At 44.2% G+C, this 19,317-nt stretch overlaps 1 protein-coding gene across 3 annotated transcripts; it reads right to left on the reverse strand.

Annotated features, from left to right (window-relative positions):
• Window positions 1-1,751: 1,751 nt before the first annotated feature.
• Window positions 1,752-12,056, reverse strand: NR2F1 (nuclear receptor subfamily 2 group F member 1). 3 transcript variants are annotated; one of them, XM_021008476.2, is made up of 3 exons: window positions 11,033-12,056; window positions 7,986-8,513; window positions 1,752-2,814 (listed from the first exon to the last, which is right to left on the reverse strand). In XM_021008476.2, exons 1-3 carry the CDS (start codon window positions 11,472-11,474, stop codon window positions 2,534-2,536), a joined length of 1,251 nt encoding a protein of 416 aa, XP_020864135.1. In that variant the 5' UTR covers window positions 11,475-12,056; the 3' UTR covers window positions 1,752-2,533. The 3 variants fall into 3 exon arrangements, with proteins under 3 accessions (XP_020864135.1, XP_020864153.1, XP_020864160.1); XM_021008494.2 differs by lacking the exon at window positions 11,033-12,056 and adding an exon at window positions 9,275-9,632; XM_021008501.2 differs by lacking the exon at window positions 11,033-12,056 and adding an exon at window positions 8,713-9,214.
• Between the last annotated feature and the right edge of the window lie 7,261 nt (window positions 12,057-19,317).

The following is a 19,317-nucleotide window of genomic DNA, read 5'->3' on the forward strand; positions in this document are numbered from 1 at the left end:
TTGATCTACAAAAATGTTTATCTGTTTTCATCAGAGGGATTCCATTGTAATGAATATATTTACATCTCATTTTTTTAAAATCAGGAGATATGGGTGTATGTGCTTAGAGGCAGACCCAATTCCCCACTCCTCACCTCCCCCCATGCCCCTTGCTTCATCTCTTCTCCACCTTTAAAACTACATGCCCAGAACCATTTCTTTAAAATTGCCTGGAGCAGAATTTACGAGTTAAATCTCCCCTCTCCCCTCCTGCCCAATTCTTCCATTTCTCCTCATTCTGCCTTGGGAGTCAATTCAAGGACAAAGCTATTGCCCTGGCATCTGGGCTGAGGGCTAAGGCCTGGGGTGGGAGAAGAGTGGGAGGGAGAGGCAGTTGTGCTTAATTTCCATTGGGTGAGTTCTGGTTTATAATCACAAACCTGCATACATCCGCAACTGCTACTGAGTTGACACTCAAATTCTCTATACTGAATACAAGCCTATAGAACATCTGCCCCCAGATGTTGATCCATAGTTTTCTGGTGACTGGTTACTGTATAGAGCTCCACTTGCCCAGGCTCTATTGCACCTAGAATATTAAACACCCCAAGTGGGTTGAAGTGAGTGAAGGATCTTGTTAATGCATAAAAAAGAAAAAGAAAAAAATCTGGAGACTATAGACAGTAATTTGAAAGCAAAACACTGCTACTGGCTCCTGAAATGAAAGCTCTTGCCTCATCGGGGTATGTTTGGGAATGGGTATGGGGGGGTGGGGGAGGGGTGTTATTTTTAAAGATCTGGCTTTATTAATACGTTAAGCAAGAGCTCCCTTGGCAGTATGTGTTCTTACAGCTCTGTCTCAGATTCTATAAAACATTCATGCTCTGAAAGCTGTTACAGAGATCTGCATCACCAGCAAGCAGCATTGTGAAGCCTTTACCTTCAAAGGGGCACCATGATGGAAATGGTTTCTAAATTAAAAACGGGGCTTTGGCACACCTCTCCAATTCTCATTTCATAAAGCATCCATGAGAGAAAGCAGGGAGGGTCCATCTCTGCCACCCAAAGAGAAATCCTCCCGATAGATTTTCCTAGGAACAGACTGGGAATAATTTTATGACAATACTCGTGACTACATAGGAAAACAAATACTGCCGATCTTTTCAGCAAAAAGTGTAGCAGTAACTGAGCACACAGCCTTGGGTCCCCAATTCTTCTGAAGCTCCTCGAGGTTCTCTCTCAAAGGCACTAGGACAACCATCTGTCTTCCTGAGAAACCGTCCTTCCCAGAAAGCAATAGACAACCTTTCTCGACCCCCCAGAACAACCACGAATTCCACCACCAATAGTAGTAGAACTACCAAGAGTTGCCGCCAAGCCAAAGGACAATAAACGAAGATCTATTCCAAGGCACCCTTCGTGGAAATGTGCTATGAACAGGACATTCTCTGCTTCTCTAAGCCTACAAACCTCCAGGCACCAACATAAGCTAATCATGAAGAGAATAAATCCGTCTCACTACTGTGAAAAAGCTTACACTGGCCTTGAAGTCACTTGTCGAACCTGGGTGCTTGGTTCTAAAATCTACACAACAGAGTGGATTTTATTTCAGTTGTATAGTCTCCATTCAACTTTGCTGGGATCTTTAATAAAGTCCATCCTCTTCAAACCCCACCCCCACATCTTTCCTCTTCTATTCTAATGACAATTAGATCTGAAAGTAATTTTGAGTTTGTCTCTACCTTTTGAAATGTGTCAAGCAACAAGACATGTGTTTTTGCTAAATCTTTTATTTTTGTTTAAATTCTCACTTCAATTTTAATTCTTGAAGAACAGCTTCGACAACATATATCGCACTCATTATAAGAAGCAAAGGGTTATATCAAAAATTATTAGTATAGAATCACAGGAAACCTGGTTTGGAACCAGAAAAAAATACAAAACAGATATAGATACATAGACACAGGACAACTTTTTTATAATTATTTGGAAAATGTTATTTTCCCCCTAATTGTTGTTTGTTTTTCTTTATGCGCATACGATGTTTTAAATTTTTACAAAAAATGAAAATAAAGACTAATATTTTACAAAATGAATAACAATGTTCGTGGTAAGTGTTTTTGTGTGTTTCTACATAGGCTTCAGTTCGCTTCGATGTTTTTTTTTTTTCTGTACAGAATATATCCACACATCAGTCCACAATAAATCCTGGAAGGTCCATTATTCTCCTTCTGTTTCATTAAAATCCCCATGGTCCTTTCTTCATTTTTTCCCCCATAGACACAAGGTCCTTTTCATTTCCTTTTCAATGTGTTCACAGATCTGATCCTAAGTGAGTCTTTTCCTTTTTTTTTTTTTAATATATATTTCTGCTGGGTTGGTTCTGCTCCGATCCCTCACCTCTCTCCCCTCCCTCGCTTCCCACCTTTCACCATTTGCACCCCGGCGTTAACAAGTTCAACAGTTTCTGTCTGCGTTTGGTGTCCTTGGCCAAAGCCTCGTCCTCTGTGTCTCTACTGGGGGCTGAGGGACCAGGGGCGGTGTTGTCTCAGGTCTAGGAACACTGGATGGACATGTAAGGCCAGTTGAAGCTGCTCCCAGACAGTAACATATCTCTGATGAGAGTTTCAATGGGGGTTTTACCTACCAAGCGAACGAAGAAGAGCTGCTCAATGACTGAGGATGAGACAGTGCGCAGAGAAGGCAGCCGCAGCAGCAGTTTGCCGAAGCGGCTCGGTTGGTTGGGGTATTGGCTTCTCACGTACTCCTCCAGGGCGCATTGAGACTTCTCCTGCAGGCTCTCGATATGGGCGGCATCTGACAGGCCACAGGCGTCTGCCGGAGCAGCCACACACAGGGAGGAGACATGTGGGGGAGGGGGGTGCAAACAGTTAGGACAGTGAGCAGCAGAGTCACAAACAGAAGCAAAAAAAAAAAATCCTTCTCCCTTATGCCTCCCCCAACTCCCTTCTTCCTTTTTTCTACCTCCAACAATATGAAAATAAATCAAACCCCCACCAAGCCTAGAGAATCTAGATACACACACACACACACACACACACACACACACACACACACACACGACATCAACCTCTCCCTCTCTTTGTTTTTCCTCCTTCACCTTTAGATTAAATAATGTAAGACTCTGAAGCCATGTTTTCTACACACAGCAACCTGTCTTCAGCCTGAAGGGCAGAATCTTTCAGGGTATTCAGTTCATTAAAATGATTGCTTTAGCGGTTGATTTGAGGCGGGTGTGTGTGTGTGTGTGTGGGGAGGTTAAACAACCTTAGCGAAATGTTCAGTCAGAAAAAGAACTAAATGGATCTTGGAGCCAATAGAAGCCAAAACAACAGCAGCCAAAATCCTAGACCCAAACCTTGATTGAGTAGCAAATAAACACGTAGAGGGCTGGAGGTTGGGGGGTGGGGAGGGAAGGCGGTCATTTGTGGATATGCTGGGAATTAGATCAAGTCCAATGCATCCAGCAATATAGGGTTTAAGGTTCCTATGTAAAGAATTCGCAGAGCAATTCCTAGGTGAAAGCTCACACTTCTATCTGTATCTTAGATCAAGTAATTGAAAATTGGTCACATCTTTGTAAGCTGTACAATAATCTAGAGGAATATGGCTCAGTTACTCCAGGCTGTGTGCTAAGGAGACATCTGCAGCTATCAGACACAAAGCTAGGAAGGCTGCAGTGCCTAAACAACAGCTAAAATGTAGCAGACATAGAGAAGATTCTTATTGAAGAAGGGAAGAGAGGAAAACACTTCAAAGAATGATATAATCTTAAACCTTATCTGCTGATCTCACATCAACTAGAGTCCTTATTTTAACAATAATATTGCAGAACATCAGGTTACTTAATGCTGACTCCTTAGTAGAGAAAAGTGGTTTCAAGGGAAGCCACAATCACTCCTATAGTTCAAATATCCACATTGTTTCTTATTGCAATAATAAATATTTTTAAAACATAAGGATCATAGAGGAACCATTACTAAGTGGGAAGGTTTAATAGAGATCAAAGCCAGACTTTGCTAATACTCTATCTATATAGATCTATGTATGTCTTAATGCATGATAATAGCCCCAAAAGGACACTGGGAAATTGTGTCTGTAGAAGAATGACCCTGAAAAGGCACAACAAATGATTCAAATCAAAACCCGGGTGTGGCTATATTTTTGAAGTTTATGTCTTTATATTTCAAGAACTGGATACAAAGATTTGTGAGTTCCTTCATCTACAAGAACATGGCCTTGAGCAAAAAACACAAATAAAACCAGCTAGAATTCAAGAACTTCTGAGAAAGGAATCCTTTGACCTGAGATCCAGACTAGGTTGCTCTCAGATATTCAGATATATAATTACCCAAGCCAGATTACTTTGCTAATCCATACTCTTTAACACCAAAATCCAGGATAGAGTTGATTTACTGGGAAAAAATTAACAAACAAACAAACACAAAACACATGCACCCTGTTTAGCTAAAGAATACATAGGTCTGTTCTTGGCCTTGAATCTAAACAGACTACAGTGATTGCCACCAAGCAGGCTCATATTTACATGTATTGCAATACATGTATTATCTCCCTATTATGCCCCAGGATTCTATTCAAGTCCAGACAATATGATATGAAAAGGTTCCCCCTAACACCATAGCAGATTTTTTTTATAAGACCCATATGTCATCCCCTTAAGGTCTGTAAAATATTTATCAGATATTTACGATAAGTGCCCGCCAAAGTGCAGGGTCACTGGACGCTAACCTACATCTATTACCCTTGACTGAAGGAAGTGGAAAGGTTGGGCATTGAACGCTGCATCCTTCCCTCAACTAGGTTTCGATTTTGCTTTCTTTTTTATGAAGACTGGGGCTGCCATTTAGATATGCACTCCTATCCCTCCTGAAGAAAGAAGGATTTGGCTTGATCAGTACTCGGGTTAGGACTTTGGAAGTTAATTTTCCTTTTCTCACTGGAAAGAGGGTTTCACCAATGGAGAACAGAAGGGAATAGGCTTTTAGATCGATTAGGTTATTGCATCCACAGCTCTTGGATAGCTGGGGCAAGTGTAATGCAATACATATTTACACTACATGAATTATATCTCAGATAAGAAAAGGAGGCATAATGTGCAAAATCCGTGTCTCTCTTTTTATATGGCAGTGTCAATATGGGGACGCTCAATATTTCTTCTACACTGTATGGAAAAGAAATTATGTAAATAAATAACCATTACTGTTCAGGGCTCTACAGCCTTAGCCTTTGTCGTGTAAAGAATGTATTTCATGTGGTGCATTCAGGAGAGTTTAGTGTTTAGAAAATATAGATGTAATCAGCTGCCATAACTAGAAATCAAAGTTATTATTGTACTGAAAATGGATTTATTGTATTTATGTTAACTAGACGACGGCTTTCAGAAAAGCTCTCATTTATCTGAAGAAATATTTAGGTGTGTGAATTAATAGTTTTTTTTTTCCTAAGTAAGTTCAGGTCATGACTCAGTCCTTGGATGATGTCCAGAATATTAAGGATTAAACAAACCATCCAGGGCCCAAATATAAAAACCACAACAGGGGACCCCCCTGCCAGCATTAAATACTTAGCCTTAGCAAACTTCTTTGGACAATGTCTAAAAGTGTTTTTTTCCATCACTCAAAGTTTGCTTAAAAGTTGGATGACTTTGAGAAAGCTTCCCATGAATTCCCTTCTGGCTAGCAATCAAAACAAGTTTAGTCAAAAGTGGAAATGTGTGTATGGGGGAGGGGGTGAATTGCTTCTTACAGCTGTATTTCCATTTTCAGATATTCTGCTTTCATTTTCTCAACAAAGTAATAATATTATTAACTTACTAGACACCCTTTGTGCCTGTAAGTTATCATCCAAGCAAACTCTTTGGGAAACTTTTGTTTTGTTTTGCAAAGAAAGATTTAACGCTGTTGTTTAGGAATATAAAGTTGAAATAAAAGAGTTAATAATTACAGGGACTTCACTGTAGACTCTATAGTTCTCTAGGCTACACGGAGAAGGGGCATGTGAACAGAAAATTCAAGGGAGTTGGAAAATGGGTAGAACCAATGCCTTTGGGGTGGAAGAAGGGAGGGGAGATCTCTCCTGAGTAGACCATTCTACACCACAGTGTCACATTTCTATTTCCTAGGACCTCACTAGATAGGGTTAAAAAAATCAACTTCACTGTGATTGGCCTATTTATTGATGGAACCTCCACAGTGAATGAGTGTAAAAAGTAGGTAAGTCTACAGGCATGCTCCAGAGTTAAATCAGCCTGCTCTATGCTTTCAAGCCTCTTTGTCACTTTTGAAAAACATGTTTCCATCAAGAAGACTTATTAAGATAAAATGCATTCAAACCATTGAGGTGGCTATTCAATAAATCTTCCATTTGTTTTAAGGTCCGCACTTTCTCCTCCTGCAAAGAATAACTCCTCTCCCACTAGCAGACCTGCATTTGCACTGAAAGTAAAAGGGGGCAGTCAAAGTACATGGCTCTGGCCACCCTGCATACAAATTAGGGGCTCCTGTCTAAATAAATTATCTGTTGTTCAAATCGATATTAATACTCCATTTGCTACATTACAATATTGTGCAAATTTAAGCGTCATTTTAATACAATGTAAATACTATTTTTCACACATGAAAGGCAACAAATATTGATAGATTATAAATTGCTTACTGTTCAACAAGGCCTTGGGAGGTTTTGCCATCTTTGCTAGAGAATGGTTTTCATTTGGCTCATTCTGACTCTAGGATAGATTTATTAGGAATCTATTTTTCTCTATATGGAAGAATTTAAAAATAACACGCATAGCAGTGATGCTAACACTGCTAAATATGTAAGTGGAAAAGGACCACATAAGCTCTATACAGCCCTGCATGCATATATATGACTTCTTTTCTGGCTTTGTTTACACTTCCCCCTATTACCTGCTGTCTTTGGTGTTTATATGTTTGCTGTTTGCAAGATATGATAATAAGAGATGTATAGAATTCACATAGTTTAAAATGAGAACACTTCAAAGCCATGTTAATTCGCTTTCTTACAAGTTAATTTGAACCATCTATCATAAGAGGGATTGTTAACATTCAAGTTACCACCGCCTACACTTAATTTGATATTTTCCCCCAGCAATCTGTTAAATTTCCAATATTGGTGGGGTTTGCATAGTAAAAAGATTTATCTTTGGGCCGGCGCAATCTTACTGTCCTTGTGAGTTCTACGGTATTGCTTTGTTTTTTATCTTTCTTGTTTATATCGAATCCTTTTTTTTTTTTAAGATCCCAATAACATCTGCAACTGCAAGCATCGGAATGATTTCCGATAAGGGGAAATCTGGCAACAACAAAGCGATATTGTTTATGATTTATTTGGACTGATTTCCCTATTTCTCTCTATCCTCTTATTTTTAATGTGTGTGTGTGTGTGTGTGTGTGTGTGTGTGTGTGTGCGCGCGTAAACAATCTCAGTCAAGAAATTCATCCAGTTTAAAGTACCATACAAGAGAAACCAACATTCTCAAGTCCTCCTCTTTTCTTCTCTCTCAGATCCCTAAGCTCACTCAGACGCCGACAGAGCAGAGGTAGAGATAGTCAGCCTGGTTTGTTTCACCCCCTAACCAGACCATCACATCCTCTGTTCCTGCCCAGATTGGGCTGGTGAGAGTAAGCTGCGGCAGTAACTGAGAAAGCAGCAGCAGCAGCAGCAGAGGCCCACTCACCCCTAGATCCACTCCAAACCTGGAAGCAGCGACCCCCTCCCCAACCCTCACTCCAGCAATCTGGTTGTCGGACCGGAGGTGAGGGTGAGGAGGTTGGGGAGGAAGAGGAGGTGACGGGGGAGGGGGGCATCAAGCTGGCTCTCGCTCTTACCAGGCACTTTTGCTCCCTCTCCTCCTCGCAACTCCCCCGCCTCTCCAACCCTCCCTCTGTGCATCTCCCTCCACCCCTTCCTCCTCTCCCTCCTCCCTTCTCTCCTCCACCCCTCACCTGATGTAAAGAGGACGATGGCTTTGAGGCAGCTGTACTCCGCAGAGTCGACGTGCAGGGCCTTGAGCTTCTCCACCTGCTCCTGGAAGATACGGATGTGATCCATGAAGGCCACGACCCGGTCGGCTGACATGGGCGAGGCGTGCAGGCCCGCTGCGGCCAGCAGCGGGGCCACGTGGAGGGGCATGGAGCACTGAGCTGCGTTGAGGACAAACAGCTCGCTCCACGTGAGCCGCAGCAGGGCCACCTGGTCTGTGATCTGCAGGTCCGGGAAGAAGGGAATGTTGCGGGCCCACTCGACGGCGCTGAAGAGTAGGCGGGCGGCCAGCTCGCAGATGTTCTCTATGCCCATGATGTTGTTGGGCTGCATACACTGGCTGCCGTAGCGGGAGGTAGGGTAGGGCTCGGCCCGCAGCAGCAGTGAGATGTATCCAGACAGATAGCAGTGACCATTCAGGGGATCCCCATTGGTGAGGGCATATTGGCCTGGGTTGGGTTGGGTTGGAGGCATTCTTCCTCGCTGAACCGCTGACAAAAAGAAAGAGAAAAGAAGAGGAAATGTGCATCCAAGGGGCTTGCAAACATCTCCTCAACGCGGTGCGGCGGGTCCCGAGACAATGCAAATGCCTCTCCCCGCAGACACACACACGCCCAGGCGCACACTCACACACACACACACACACACACACACACACACACACACACATACACATACTTTCAGACTCACACATAAACACGCAGTCCTACACAGGGGTCTATAGATCCAGACAGGTATCAATCCATCCAACTGCAGAATCTTGAAAAGTGCGGCAATCGTTCTGCTCTCTTCTCTTTGCAGACTCAGTACAGACTAATCCCGAAGAAGACCTCATAGGAAGAGCCATCGTCCTGCCCCCACACCTCAACCACCACTTGTCCAAACCCCAGAAAAGATAACCAAGAAAATATGCTTAGAAAATAAAACCCCACTCACCCCTCCAGACTTCAACAAACCAGGGTTAAAAACAGACGAAATGGTTGCGGTCTAAGGCAAGTGCCCTAAGTACACTGATATGCAAACTATCAGTGTTTTGCTCATAAAGTGTTTCCAGAGCACCCTCAAATGCTACAAAATTGTCTTTAAAATAGATACATGTTACATACCCTTACTAACCACTTTCAACTTTTAAGCAGAGTGAATCTCTAGTACCACTCCGTCTCCTACCCACCACATTAGACAAAGTTCTTACTGTTAAAAACAACAAAAAGATTGAATATTTTCAATGAAAATAAAAAATATCCGAACTTACAGTAGCCAAACATTATTGAAAAAAGTAGGAAATATAATTTATGTCTGTCCTGTGCGGTCTCACTGCTAAACCCTGCAGACAGCTTTTGCCCAGTGAGTGCACTAGCTTGCAACTGCAAAAATCCTGGATTCATTAACCATCTGAATGCAAAACGTAAGCATGCTTTGAGTTCCTAAAGCTGAACAAAGTTTTTTTTTTAAAGTATGTGTATGTTTGACTTCGACAGTCTCAGCGTTTGAAATTGTCAAGTAAACAAAGGCAACTTTAGTGAAGTTGAGGTTGCTCCCCCTCCCCACATGCATTTTGATATGCTTGTGTGTATTTATATATACATATAGTTACAATTTTACTTTACCATTTAACAATTCATAGTTTCTTTAACTTTGACTTTTGTCTCAATTTCAGTGCAAGTAATAAATGCAATTTGAGCCCTTAAAATCTAATGGAGCTAGAATAGTTTCCCCACTTCAGCATAGTTTTGAACTTGGCAGTTATTTTTCAATTAAATGAGCACAATTCAAAGGTTTTTTTTCCCTTCTTCTTCAAATGCCTACAAAAAGCTCCCTGGAGCTACGAAATGAAGTCGTCATATTTGCCAGCTCTTCCAGATCTGAGGGAATTCAATTTCTTTTCTTGTGGCATATAAAATATAATTTTAAAACCAATTAAAAGAGTAATTTTCACTCTGCAAAATTGACTGGTTATCTTATTTGACTATAAGACATCTTTAACGACAGTAAGAAGATAAACTTTAACTGTAAACTGCTAAATCTCTTTACAAAAGAGTGCAGCATATCTTTCCATATGAAATTGAGGCATATCCAACATCCAAACTTGTGCTGACAAAACCAGGCTTTAAATGGTGTGGAAGCTCATGCCAGCTGCAGAATAGGCATTATGGTGAAATAAGAAGGAACGGTAAATACGTTGTAAATTGTCATTTGTATGGAGTATTTAAGCAGAGGGTAGAGTTTGGTGGAGAAATAAAATAAGTAACATGCTTTTTAAAAAATGACACAACTATAAAAGAAGGGATCAGTCACAAACTTTCCTTTCAAAGTAGAAGGAGTGAAAACAAGGCCACAGATCTGGAGAGAAGCACACTGCAGCACACTGGATAGGAGAGGGAACCATTAAATGCGAGCAGATTTCCTTCCCCCTTACTCCCCCCCCCCAAGACCTACAAGTGCAATAAATCTCGATCTTCTTTTTGCAAGCCAGGCTTCAGAAAAGATGATGACAGCAATGAATCTACTGTAAAGTGATCCCCTTCCCACCTTCCTACCCTCCCCTATTTAATAAAGGTTTTAAAGGGGCAATGGAGAAAATATAGCTTTGCAAAAAACAAAAAACAAAACAAAACAAAACACCACACGCCCCCCCCAACCATCATGCCAACAGATACTAAAGCAGCCACACACACGCGTGGGGAAAAGACACAGCAGAACTGAGAGTGAGGGTTTTTTTTTCTTCTAATCCTCATCATAAAAAAAAATCCTCATCAGGATAAGTAGAAGGAGGGGTGTACAGGAAAGGGATTTCGCGGCGGGGGGTGGGGTGGGTGGAGAACGGGGGTCGTTGGGGGGGTGTCAGCAGAAGCGAAGCCTGGGTTGCAAAGCTGGGGGAGATGGCTAGGAGAAAGGGGAGAGGGTCAGAGTGGAGGATAAGGTGGTATTTTCGAATGAAGGGGAGGCAAAAACAAGAGAAAGCAAAAGAAAAACACAGCAAAGCTAGAAGTAAAAGAGAAGAAATATTCACCTTCCCGCCTCATGCCCACTTTGAGACACTTCTTGAGGCGGCAATATTGGCACTGATTGCGGTGATGCTGGTCTATGGGACAGTTCCTGTTGGCACGGCATGTGTAAGTTAAGTTCCTGCGGACGCTTCTCTTGAAGAAACTTTTGCAGCCTTCGCAGGTGAATTGGCCGTAGTGTTTCCCGCTCGATTTGTCCCCGCACACCACACACTCAATGTGTTGCTGGCTTTGGCCCGAGCCGGGCTGGCCTTGCCCCTTGTCCCCCGCCGTGCCTGGGGTGGACGGAGGTCCCGGCTGGCTCGGGGTCTGGGGGGTGTGCGGGGCCGCCGAACCCGCCTGCTGCTGCTGTTCCCGGGCGGGCTGGGCTGCGGGGTTGGGGCCGCCTGGGTTCCCCCCGGCCACGTCTTCCTGCGGATCTCGCCAGCTGCTAACTACCATTGCCATATCTCAGGGCCCAGAAAGTGCTGGGGGAGCGGAGCTTCTCGCAGAGGGCTGCCGGGGAGAGAGAGGAGGGAGGGGAAGGGGAGGGGGAGGGGGAAGGGGGAAGGGGGAGGGGGAGGTGGGTAGCTCGGGTTTGGGGGAGAGGAGCCGGAGCGAGGGACCTGGGCGATGCTGCTGCTGCTGCTGCTGCGGCGGCGGCGGCGGCGGCGGCTGCTGCCTCAGCGGCTCCGGGTGCCGCTGCCGCTGCTGCCCTGGTGCGGTTTGTTGTTCCTGCCGTTTTCTTTCTTTCTTTCTCTCTCTCTCTTTGCAGCCCCCCTCCCCCGTCTTTCCCCTCCTCTCTCTCTCTCTCCCCCTTCCCCCTCTCCGGTTCTCGTTTTGGGGGTTGATTTCTCCTTCCCCTTCCCCCACCCCCCTTGGCTTTTTTTTCTTCTTCAAGTTGAAAATTCAGAAACGGCAAATAAGGCTATGGGGAGAGGCATTCAGAGCTACACGGGGGGGAGACGAACATCGGACACAACATACACACACATACACACATACACACTCTCTCCCTCTCACACACACACAGACACACACACACACACACACACAACACACACACACACACACACCCACCGGCCGAGTGCTAGGAGTGCAAAGGATGTGCAGACATAGAGGAAGCAGGGGAAGGAGGAGGAGGAGGAGGAGGAGGAGGAGGAGGAGGTGGTGGTGGAGGAGGAGGAGGAGGAGGTCGGGGCTGCCGCCGCCGCCGCCGCCGCCGCTGCCGCCGCCGCCGCTGCTGCCCAGGCTGGGGCCGGTGGTGCTGCTGTAGCTGCCGCCGCTGGTGCAGCCGCCGCCGCCGCCGCCGCCGCCGCGCCGCCGCCGCGCCGCCGCTGCCGCTGCCGCTGCCGGGGCGGGTGCTCCGGGCTCTGGAGGTGCGTAAACTGGAGAGCAGAAGGATCGAAGAGAGGAAAAGCCTCAGGATGATCAAGGCTTGAAAGTGTCCGGGGGCCAGGTCCAGGGTAAAACGCAGCCAGCCATTCAGGAAACCAGTCCTGGAAAGCGGGATTCAGGAGATGAAGATTACACAGTTTGCTCTTTTTTTGTTGTGGTGGCGGTGCTGGTGATTCTGCCCTTTTTTGGGGTGGGGGGGGAAGGTAATGGAAGAAGAAGAAAAACAGGATAAATTCACGCCGTAGACGACTTCACAGCGAAGTTAAAAAAAATTAAAATAAGAGGAATAAGAATTTACAAAAAAAAAAAGACATCCAAAGTAGGTCGAATAAATAATCCTCTTCTTTTCCTCTTGCTTCTTCTTTCTGTTTCTTCTGCTATAACACACAGAGCTGATTAAAAAACACTGGAGATCGCCCAAAAATGTTCTTTTTTTAGTATTTTAAGTAAGTCCTCTTCAGCCGGCAACCAACACCCTCCCTCTAAATATATATATATATGTATATATATTTATATAATAATAACAATAAGATTACGAAGGGAGAGTTTCCTTTTTTTTTTTTAAAGTTTCACCCTCTCTCTTCCAACCAGAATGGAGTAAAAGAGACTAGGAGGAAGGAAAAAAGGAGAAAAAGAGAGAGAAGAAGGATAAGAAAAAAACTAATAGAATATGCAAGAAAGGAGAAAGGGGAGAGACAGGGAGGAGAGAGGGGGAGAGAGAAGAGATGAAAGGGGAGAAAGAGAGGAGAGAGAGAGAGAGAGAGAGGGGGGGAGAGAGAGAGAGAGAGAGAGAGAGAGAAGAGAGAGAGAGAGAGAGAGAGAGAGAGAGAGAGAGAGAGAGAGAGAGAGACCCAAAAATTGAATGCGTTTAAACGGGAGGACTAGCAGAGCAATGTTTCCGAAAGGGGGATCTGCGCGAATGTCTGTATATAGTGAACTTTGACACTACTATTGAAACTGACACGTTTCTATGGAGATCGCTGCCTTATATGGAGCTCATGTCAAGGAGCCAAAAGAAGGGCTGCTGGCAACTGATAATCAAAGGCGACTGACTGGTCAGAGCCCTGAATTGGGGGGAGAGAAAATGGGAGGCTAAGGTTAGCCAAGCCTCCTTCACTCCATTGGTTGAATATCCCCTCCCCCTCCCTCCTCCGCCCTCCCCCCTCCGCCCTCCCCCCTTTTTTTCCCTTTGCTACCTACTGACTGGGATGGGGAAGGGAGGAGGAGAGAAAGTAAGAGAGAGGGGCGGGGGTTTGGGGGGAGGGGGTGTTCTTCTGACAAGCGCAATTTACATTGAGATCGCCCTGCGTTGCTATTTACTTTGAGACCTGATTAGTATGGGTCGTCTATGGTCACACACACACACACACACACATACACACACACAGAGAATCGAGGGGGTGGGGGTGGGGAGAAGGCACTGCGTTAGGGGGAGAGGATTAGAAGGAAATTATTTTGATTCCGTCTTAAAAGTTATATATATATATATATATATATATTAGATTTTATGAGCGTGATGAGAGTGCCATTAAGTGAAAAGAGAATATTTTAATTGGGAGTGAACAAGCCTACCATTTTAATGATTTGCGTAATAAAGTGAATTTTGATCCCACTCCCATATATATGCATGACCTAAGAAACAGGTTTCCAATTCAACCCTTGCTCATTTTATTTTTTCCTCAGCTGCAATGAGAAGAGTGCCCCATTTTATTGCCCAAAGTGATGTCTTGGTTTTATAGCTTTAATTACGATAAATCACACTCATGAAATTCTCCCCGCCACAAAATGAGATCAGAAATTCACTTTTCCTTTACACCTTTTCCTCTCAAAACGTGTGTGATTTAAAAAAAATTTACGCTTTTCAATCGGTTTTTTTTGCTTTCCCTATTTTTTCTTTCTTTCTTTTCTTTCTGATTTTTTTTTTGGTCCCTAGGCTCTGCCAAACGGCAACACTTCAATAATTATTAATAAAACAAAAGTAAGTTCTCGAATTGTTGTCTGGAAGGATCAATGCGCGCAAGTGAGTGATTCCCAGGAAAATAGAAAAGGGGGAGGGGAGAGAGAGAGAGAGAGAGAGAGAGAGAGAGAGAGGAGAGAGAGAGAGAGAGAGAGAGAGAGAGAGGGAGAGACGGAGAGAGGGGGAGAGGAGACAGAGAGACAGAGAGACAGAGAGACAGAGAGACAGAGATGGGGGCGGGGAGGGAGAAAGGGAGCGAGATGGTGGAGAAGAGAGAGAGAAAAAAATGTGGTGGTGGTGAGTGTGATTGGTTAGAAGAAGAAGGGGAAGCTCGGCTCTTCCCCTGCCGCCTTTGCCTGGAAGAATAGCTGGAGCTGCCTGCCATCTAGCGGACAGACATGGAGCCTAGAAAGGGCAGCTTCGTTCACTTACCGCGGCACCCCCCTCCCCCGCCCCCTCATGGAGCCTGTGCCTTTACTGCAACCAAAGACAACACTTTGAAATTTCTTTCAATGGATTTTTTTTGTACTTGAGAGATTGTACTGGGAGAATAGAATATTTCTATTAGTTGAATATTCTCCAATGCCTCAGTCCCAGCCCCCTCACCTTTGAGAACGTGTTCAAAGAGGCTCTAGTGTATTTGTGTGTGTCTGACAAAGCAGAAGCAAAGAGTAGGCGCTCCACTCGGGATAATGTAAAAGTTTGTCTCAGCCAAAGCATTCTGAAATCCAACACCATCTCAGGTAAAAGTGGATGTAAAGTATCCACGTTTTATTGATAAAGATGGATTTTTCTTTTACACTTGTTTTCTCTTTAAATTCCCAGCAGAGGTGTATTTATGATGTTTTCTGGTGTGATGGGAGTTTAATGTTTCTGCTCCCCTTCAAATAGTGGAAGAGTGGGATGGTTTGGCGATGAGTAGAACCGATCACTCTTAATAGCAGAATAAACGGTTTTATTTGTCTGTCCCTACAAACCCCCCCAACCCGAATAATGAGGAGATTTTCAATGGGTTCTCTGGGGCAAGCCGCCCCTATTGTATATTGCATTGATAAAAAGGATGTTATTGACTATGCAACAGTGGGCTCCTTTCCTCTCTCTCCCTCTCCCCAAATAAACTCTCACTCATGTCTCCTGGTCAGTGAAAAGGTGAAACGAACAAGATTAAATCAGACAAAAAAAAAAGCAGGCTCTATGTATACGATCTAGATTTAACTCAGACTGTGAAGAGCCTGAGAGTGAGAAGCAAAGCAAGACAGAAACACACAGAGGAGATGGGGAGAGAGAGTGTATGAAAGAAGGGAGAGGAGGAGAAGAAAAAAGAAGGGGAGGGAGAGGAGAGGGAGAGAGGGAGAGGGGGGAGGGAGGGGAAGGGGAAGGGGAGAGAGAGAGAGAGAGAGAGAAAGAGAGAGAGAGAGAAAGGAGTGATGAACAGACCCTGCAAGCTCCCATCCTTCTCCTTGCCGACGTTCCCCAGAATCCTGGATCGCTCACAGCTGGCACCAGAGAGACCCGGCCAAGCCCTGCCCCGCACCAGGCAAGTACTGCTTCTCACCCCACCCCCTTAAACTCTGTGTTGCTAATGGGGGGGGCAAAAAGGGCTGCATCCTCTATCTCTATTTCCTTAGAATGCCGCTGCCTTCCGATCGTAGAAGGATTGTAGAGGGAACTTTTTTTATTTTTTTTTTCTTTTGATACCAATTCGGGTTGCTCTTGTCTCGGGTCAGTGTCTGGGGAGTCTGAATGGTGGGGGACTGACTCAGTTATACAGTATTTTTACTGCTTTCAGTCTGTGTAATTTAATGGGTATTAAAGTAAAGCTCCACATATCGGTCCTCTAGATGTGAGAGTGTTACGGTAGCATCTGTCCAGATTCAAAACACGCACACAGATACAGACACACACCCTATACAACATCTGTTGATGCATTATACACGTAGAGCCATACGTTTTGCTATACATACAGATGCAATGAAGATATAAACTTCTACTAATTTACTGAGCAGGATTTGCAGTGGTGACTATGAGGGTGCCAGGTCGTCAGCAAAGAAGGATAAACAGGAGAATGCTCTGTTCAGTCACCTGTCCTGTTTGTTATGTGACCACCTAATGGAAGAGATCGATGGTAGCTTGCTTTTATCTGGGTGATAGTGTCAACAGATTAAAAGAACTTCTATCAGACCCACCCCAGGAACTGAGAAAAGAGCTGCAATGAGCAGTGGGGGAGAGAAACTCAGACTATCCTGTGTCAGAGCCAGAAGCCCCTTCTACATTCTTCCTTTGTTGAAGTTGTAATGAAGGGTGGGAAGGTTGAAAGGGATATTAAAGCCAAGGTGGAAAATGAACTGGAGGTATGGAGGAAGGGAATAAGAAAGGAATATCATCAATTAAAAAAATTAAGTACATTTTCTAGCTTTAGAAGCACAGCCTGGAGTCAGAGGAGAAAAAAAGGCAAAGAGGGAAGAATGGTTGTTTTGCTAATGCTGTTTGGGATGGCAAAACAAGTACTCAATATGTTAGGGCATTGGTTTGGTGACAGAATTTCAATGTTTCACTCGGTGAGGGTGGGATAACCCTTGCCAACCTGATTTCCTTATGCAGCAACACTAGAAAAAAAAACAACAACCAGGAAGGGCCCAGGAAGGGTACAGCCCTCCAAGGGGCCAGCTTATCTCACCAAATACGACATTTCTCACTCTCCTTTCAGACTGGCTTTTGGTCTAGAAACTGGGAGATGACAATAAGTGCTCACGCCTTTCACAGTTTAAAAAGAATTGTAGATGGGGGTGGGGAGTGAGTGGAAATGTACTCATGGCCGAGTGGGGTCATGTTCACCAAATCCTAGATCTGACATTCCTTTTTTATTTTTTTTTTTGTATTGGAAGCAATCTTAAGATTTTCCTAGCCCAAGACTGGCCTCAACTTGTGTGTCAGACAGGAAACTGGCCCCCAGGGCTGCAGCCCTGTTTCTCAGCAGCTGTTTGCACTTCCCTCCTTCCAAGAGGAGTATAACCATCATACCATCCGCATTCTCAAGTTGCATCTGCATCAACTTTTAAAAACCCTTTCAATGTGAAGGTTGGGGGGGTTGAGATGGGGAGAGGAGAGGGAGGGCCTGGCAACCAGAGGCACTGATTTTCTCCTAGCATGGCTCCAGCCCAAACACTGCTGAGCCAGACAGGCCCACTTCAACTGACCCTTTAATTCTGTTTTCTAGCACCCTTTGTCCCAGATTTCACCTGCTCCTCTCCATCTTCCCCATGCAGAAACACTTTCCAACAGCCCTCATACGGCCCCAGCCTCTCTCAGACAAGGACACCAGCTGATGGAAGATAAAAGCAGCAGCTTAGGTCCTGGGGAGAGGCAGTGGTGCTGGGGCTTTTGAAACCCAGTCCAGTGTTACTTTTTCAACTTAACATCCCCAAAGTCTTGAGCCTGTTAGGTTTAAACAATCACAGTAGTTAAATTAAAGGGTATAAGACCTGCCTGCGTCATATAGTGGAAGCCATTATTTTAAGAATGCAACTATGTTAATAAACTCCACAAAACTCTAAACACCTCTCCAGTTACACAACTGGAGTCACAGAACTGATCTACACAGGCACCCCATTTCTCAATCATCCATTAGACTCTCTCCTAGGCTCCTCTCCCCCTGGGTTCTCCCATCAAGTCTAATTTCCCGTTATTCTTCTCACCCAGAGTCTGAAACTGAGTCACAACCCAATTGTCCTTTGTCTCCCTCCTTTTTCCTGTCCAGACTAGTCTCTATGTGCAGTTGAACCTGATTGCTCCCTCCCACCCCTGACATTCCCTTCTCTACAGTGCCCTTCCATCTATCTCATTGCTACTATGAACTTACCATGACTCTCAACTGGGTCAACTGTTGAGACATTGTTTGACCTCACATGGAACTTGAACCTCTCTATGAGCTCTGTCAAGTTAGGCCTCTCTGAGGAAATATACCCATTCTTGTCTTGAAAATCCTTTGACTATCATCCTCCATGGTGTCCTTGTCTTCTTTCCAGTTCCATATAGGCCTTTCCTCTGAACTCAGCTGGGAGAAGAGATGGCCCCTTGTGTGGTCACCTCCAAGGGCAAAGGAAAAGAAGACTTCCTTTCCCAGTGGTGAGGTGGAAGATAGTATCTAAATGGTCAAAATGCCCTGTCCCTCCCTGCCCCCAAACATTTGTTCTGCTGGTATCACCAGGGAGTGTTAATTAATTAAAACAAAACAAAACAAAACAAAACAAACTCAAACCTTCCAGAGAATACTGAATTCCCCCTAATCAGATCCCAGTAAAGTGTTGTGTTAGAGAAAGTATATATGATAGATGCACCGAGAGAGAAAGAAAAATAGAGGGAGGGGGAGAGAGAGGGAGAGAGAGAGAGAGAGAGAGAGAGAGAGAGAGAGAGAGAGAGAGAGAGAGAGAGAGAGAGAGAGAGCGCGAGCGCTGGTAATATGTTTTATGTTTATACAAGATGTACTTTTTTTTTTTTTGATCAGGAGATTGATTCCTGAGTTCTAAACACAGTGGAGTATGATTAAATATGTTCCCAAAACCTTTTCCCCCCCCCACAGTTAACTGATTGTTGAATCATTCTTCATTAATCCTTGAGAATGTTTTGATATTGGTATTTTTTTTCCTCACATAACCCACCCAGTCAAATCATTAATTTTGGCCTTTTGGTAAAACACACTGAACAAAGGTGGCCTTGTAAAAACATTTTCTAAATCCATTTCAAGAGCTTTGATGCCCTTCAGGAGACCAGATTCTTGTGAAAAATTCTCTCCTATCCCATTCTTCTCATTCTGCTAAAAAACTACATTATTTATTTTAGGAGACCAGATAACAGGAATAACAGTGTGTTATTAAGTATATCTAGAGAAATGAACATACTGGCAACCACTGGAAAAAAGAAAAGGTCAGTCTCTCTGATTCCACTGCAGACCTTTAT

The sequence above is a fragment of the Phascolarctos cinereus genome, unplaced genomic scaffold (assembly GCF_003287225.1).
Source record: "Phascolarctos cinereus isolate Bilbo 61053 unplaced genomic scaffold, phaCin_HiC Scaffold_4;HRSCAF=312, whole genome shotgun sequence".
Classification (NCBI taxonomy): Eukaryota; Metazoa; Chordata; class Mammalia; order Diprotodontia; family Phascolarctidae; genus Phascolarctos; species Phascolarctos cinereus.

Excerpts from the sequence above, each read along its gene's own strand:
- NR2F1 (XM_021008476.2), bottom strand. The coding sequence starts at position 11,474 with ATGGCAATGGTAGTTAGCAGCTGGCGAGATCCGCAGGAAGACGTGGCC. Across the intron at positions 8,514-11,032 it reads AGTGGGCATGAGGCGGGAAG|CGGTTCAGCGAGGAAGAATG; the intron begins GTGAATATTTCT and ends TCTTTTTGTCAG. Across the intron at positions 2,815-7,985 it reads CATCGTCCTCTTTACATCAG|ACGCCTGTGGCCTGTCAGAT; the intron begins GTGAGGGGTGGA and ends CTGCTCCGGCAG.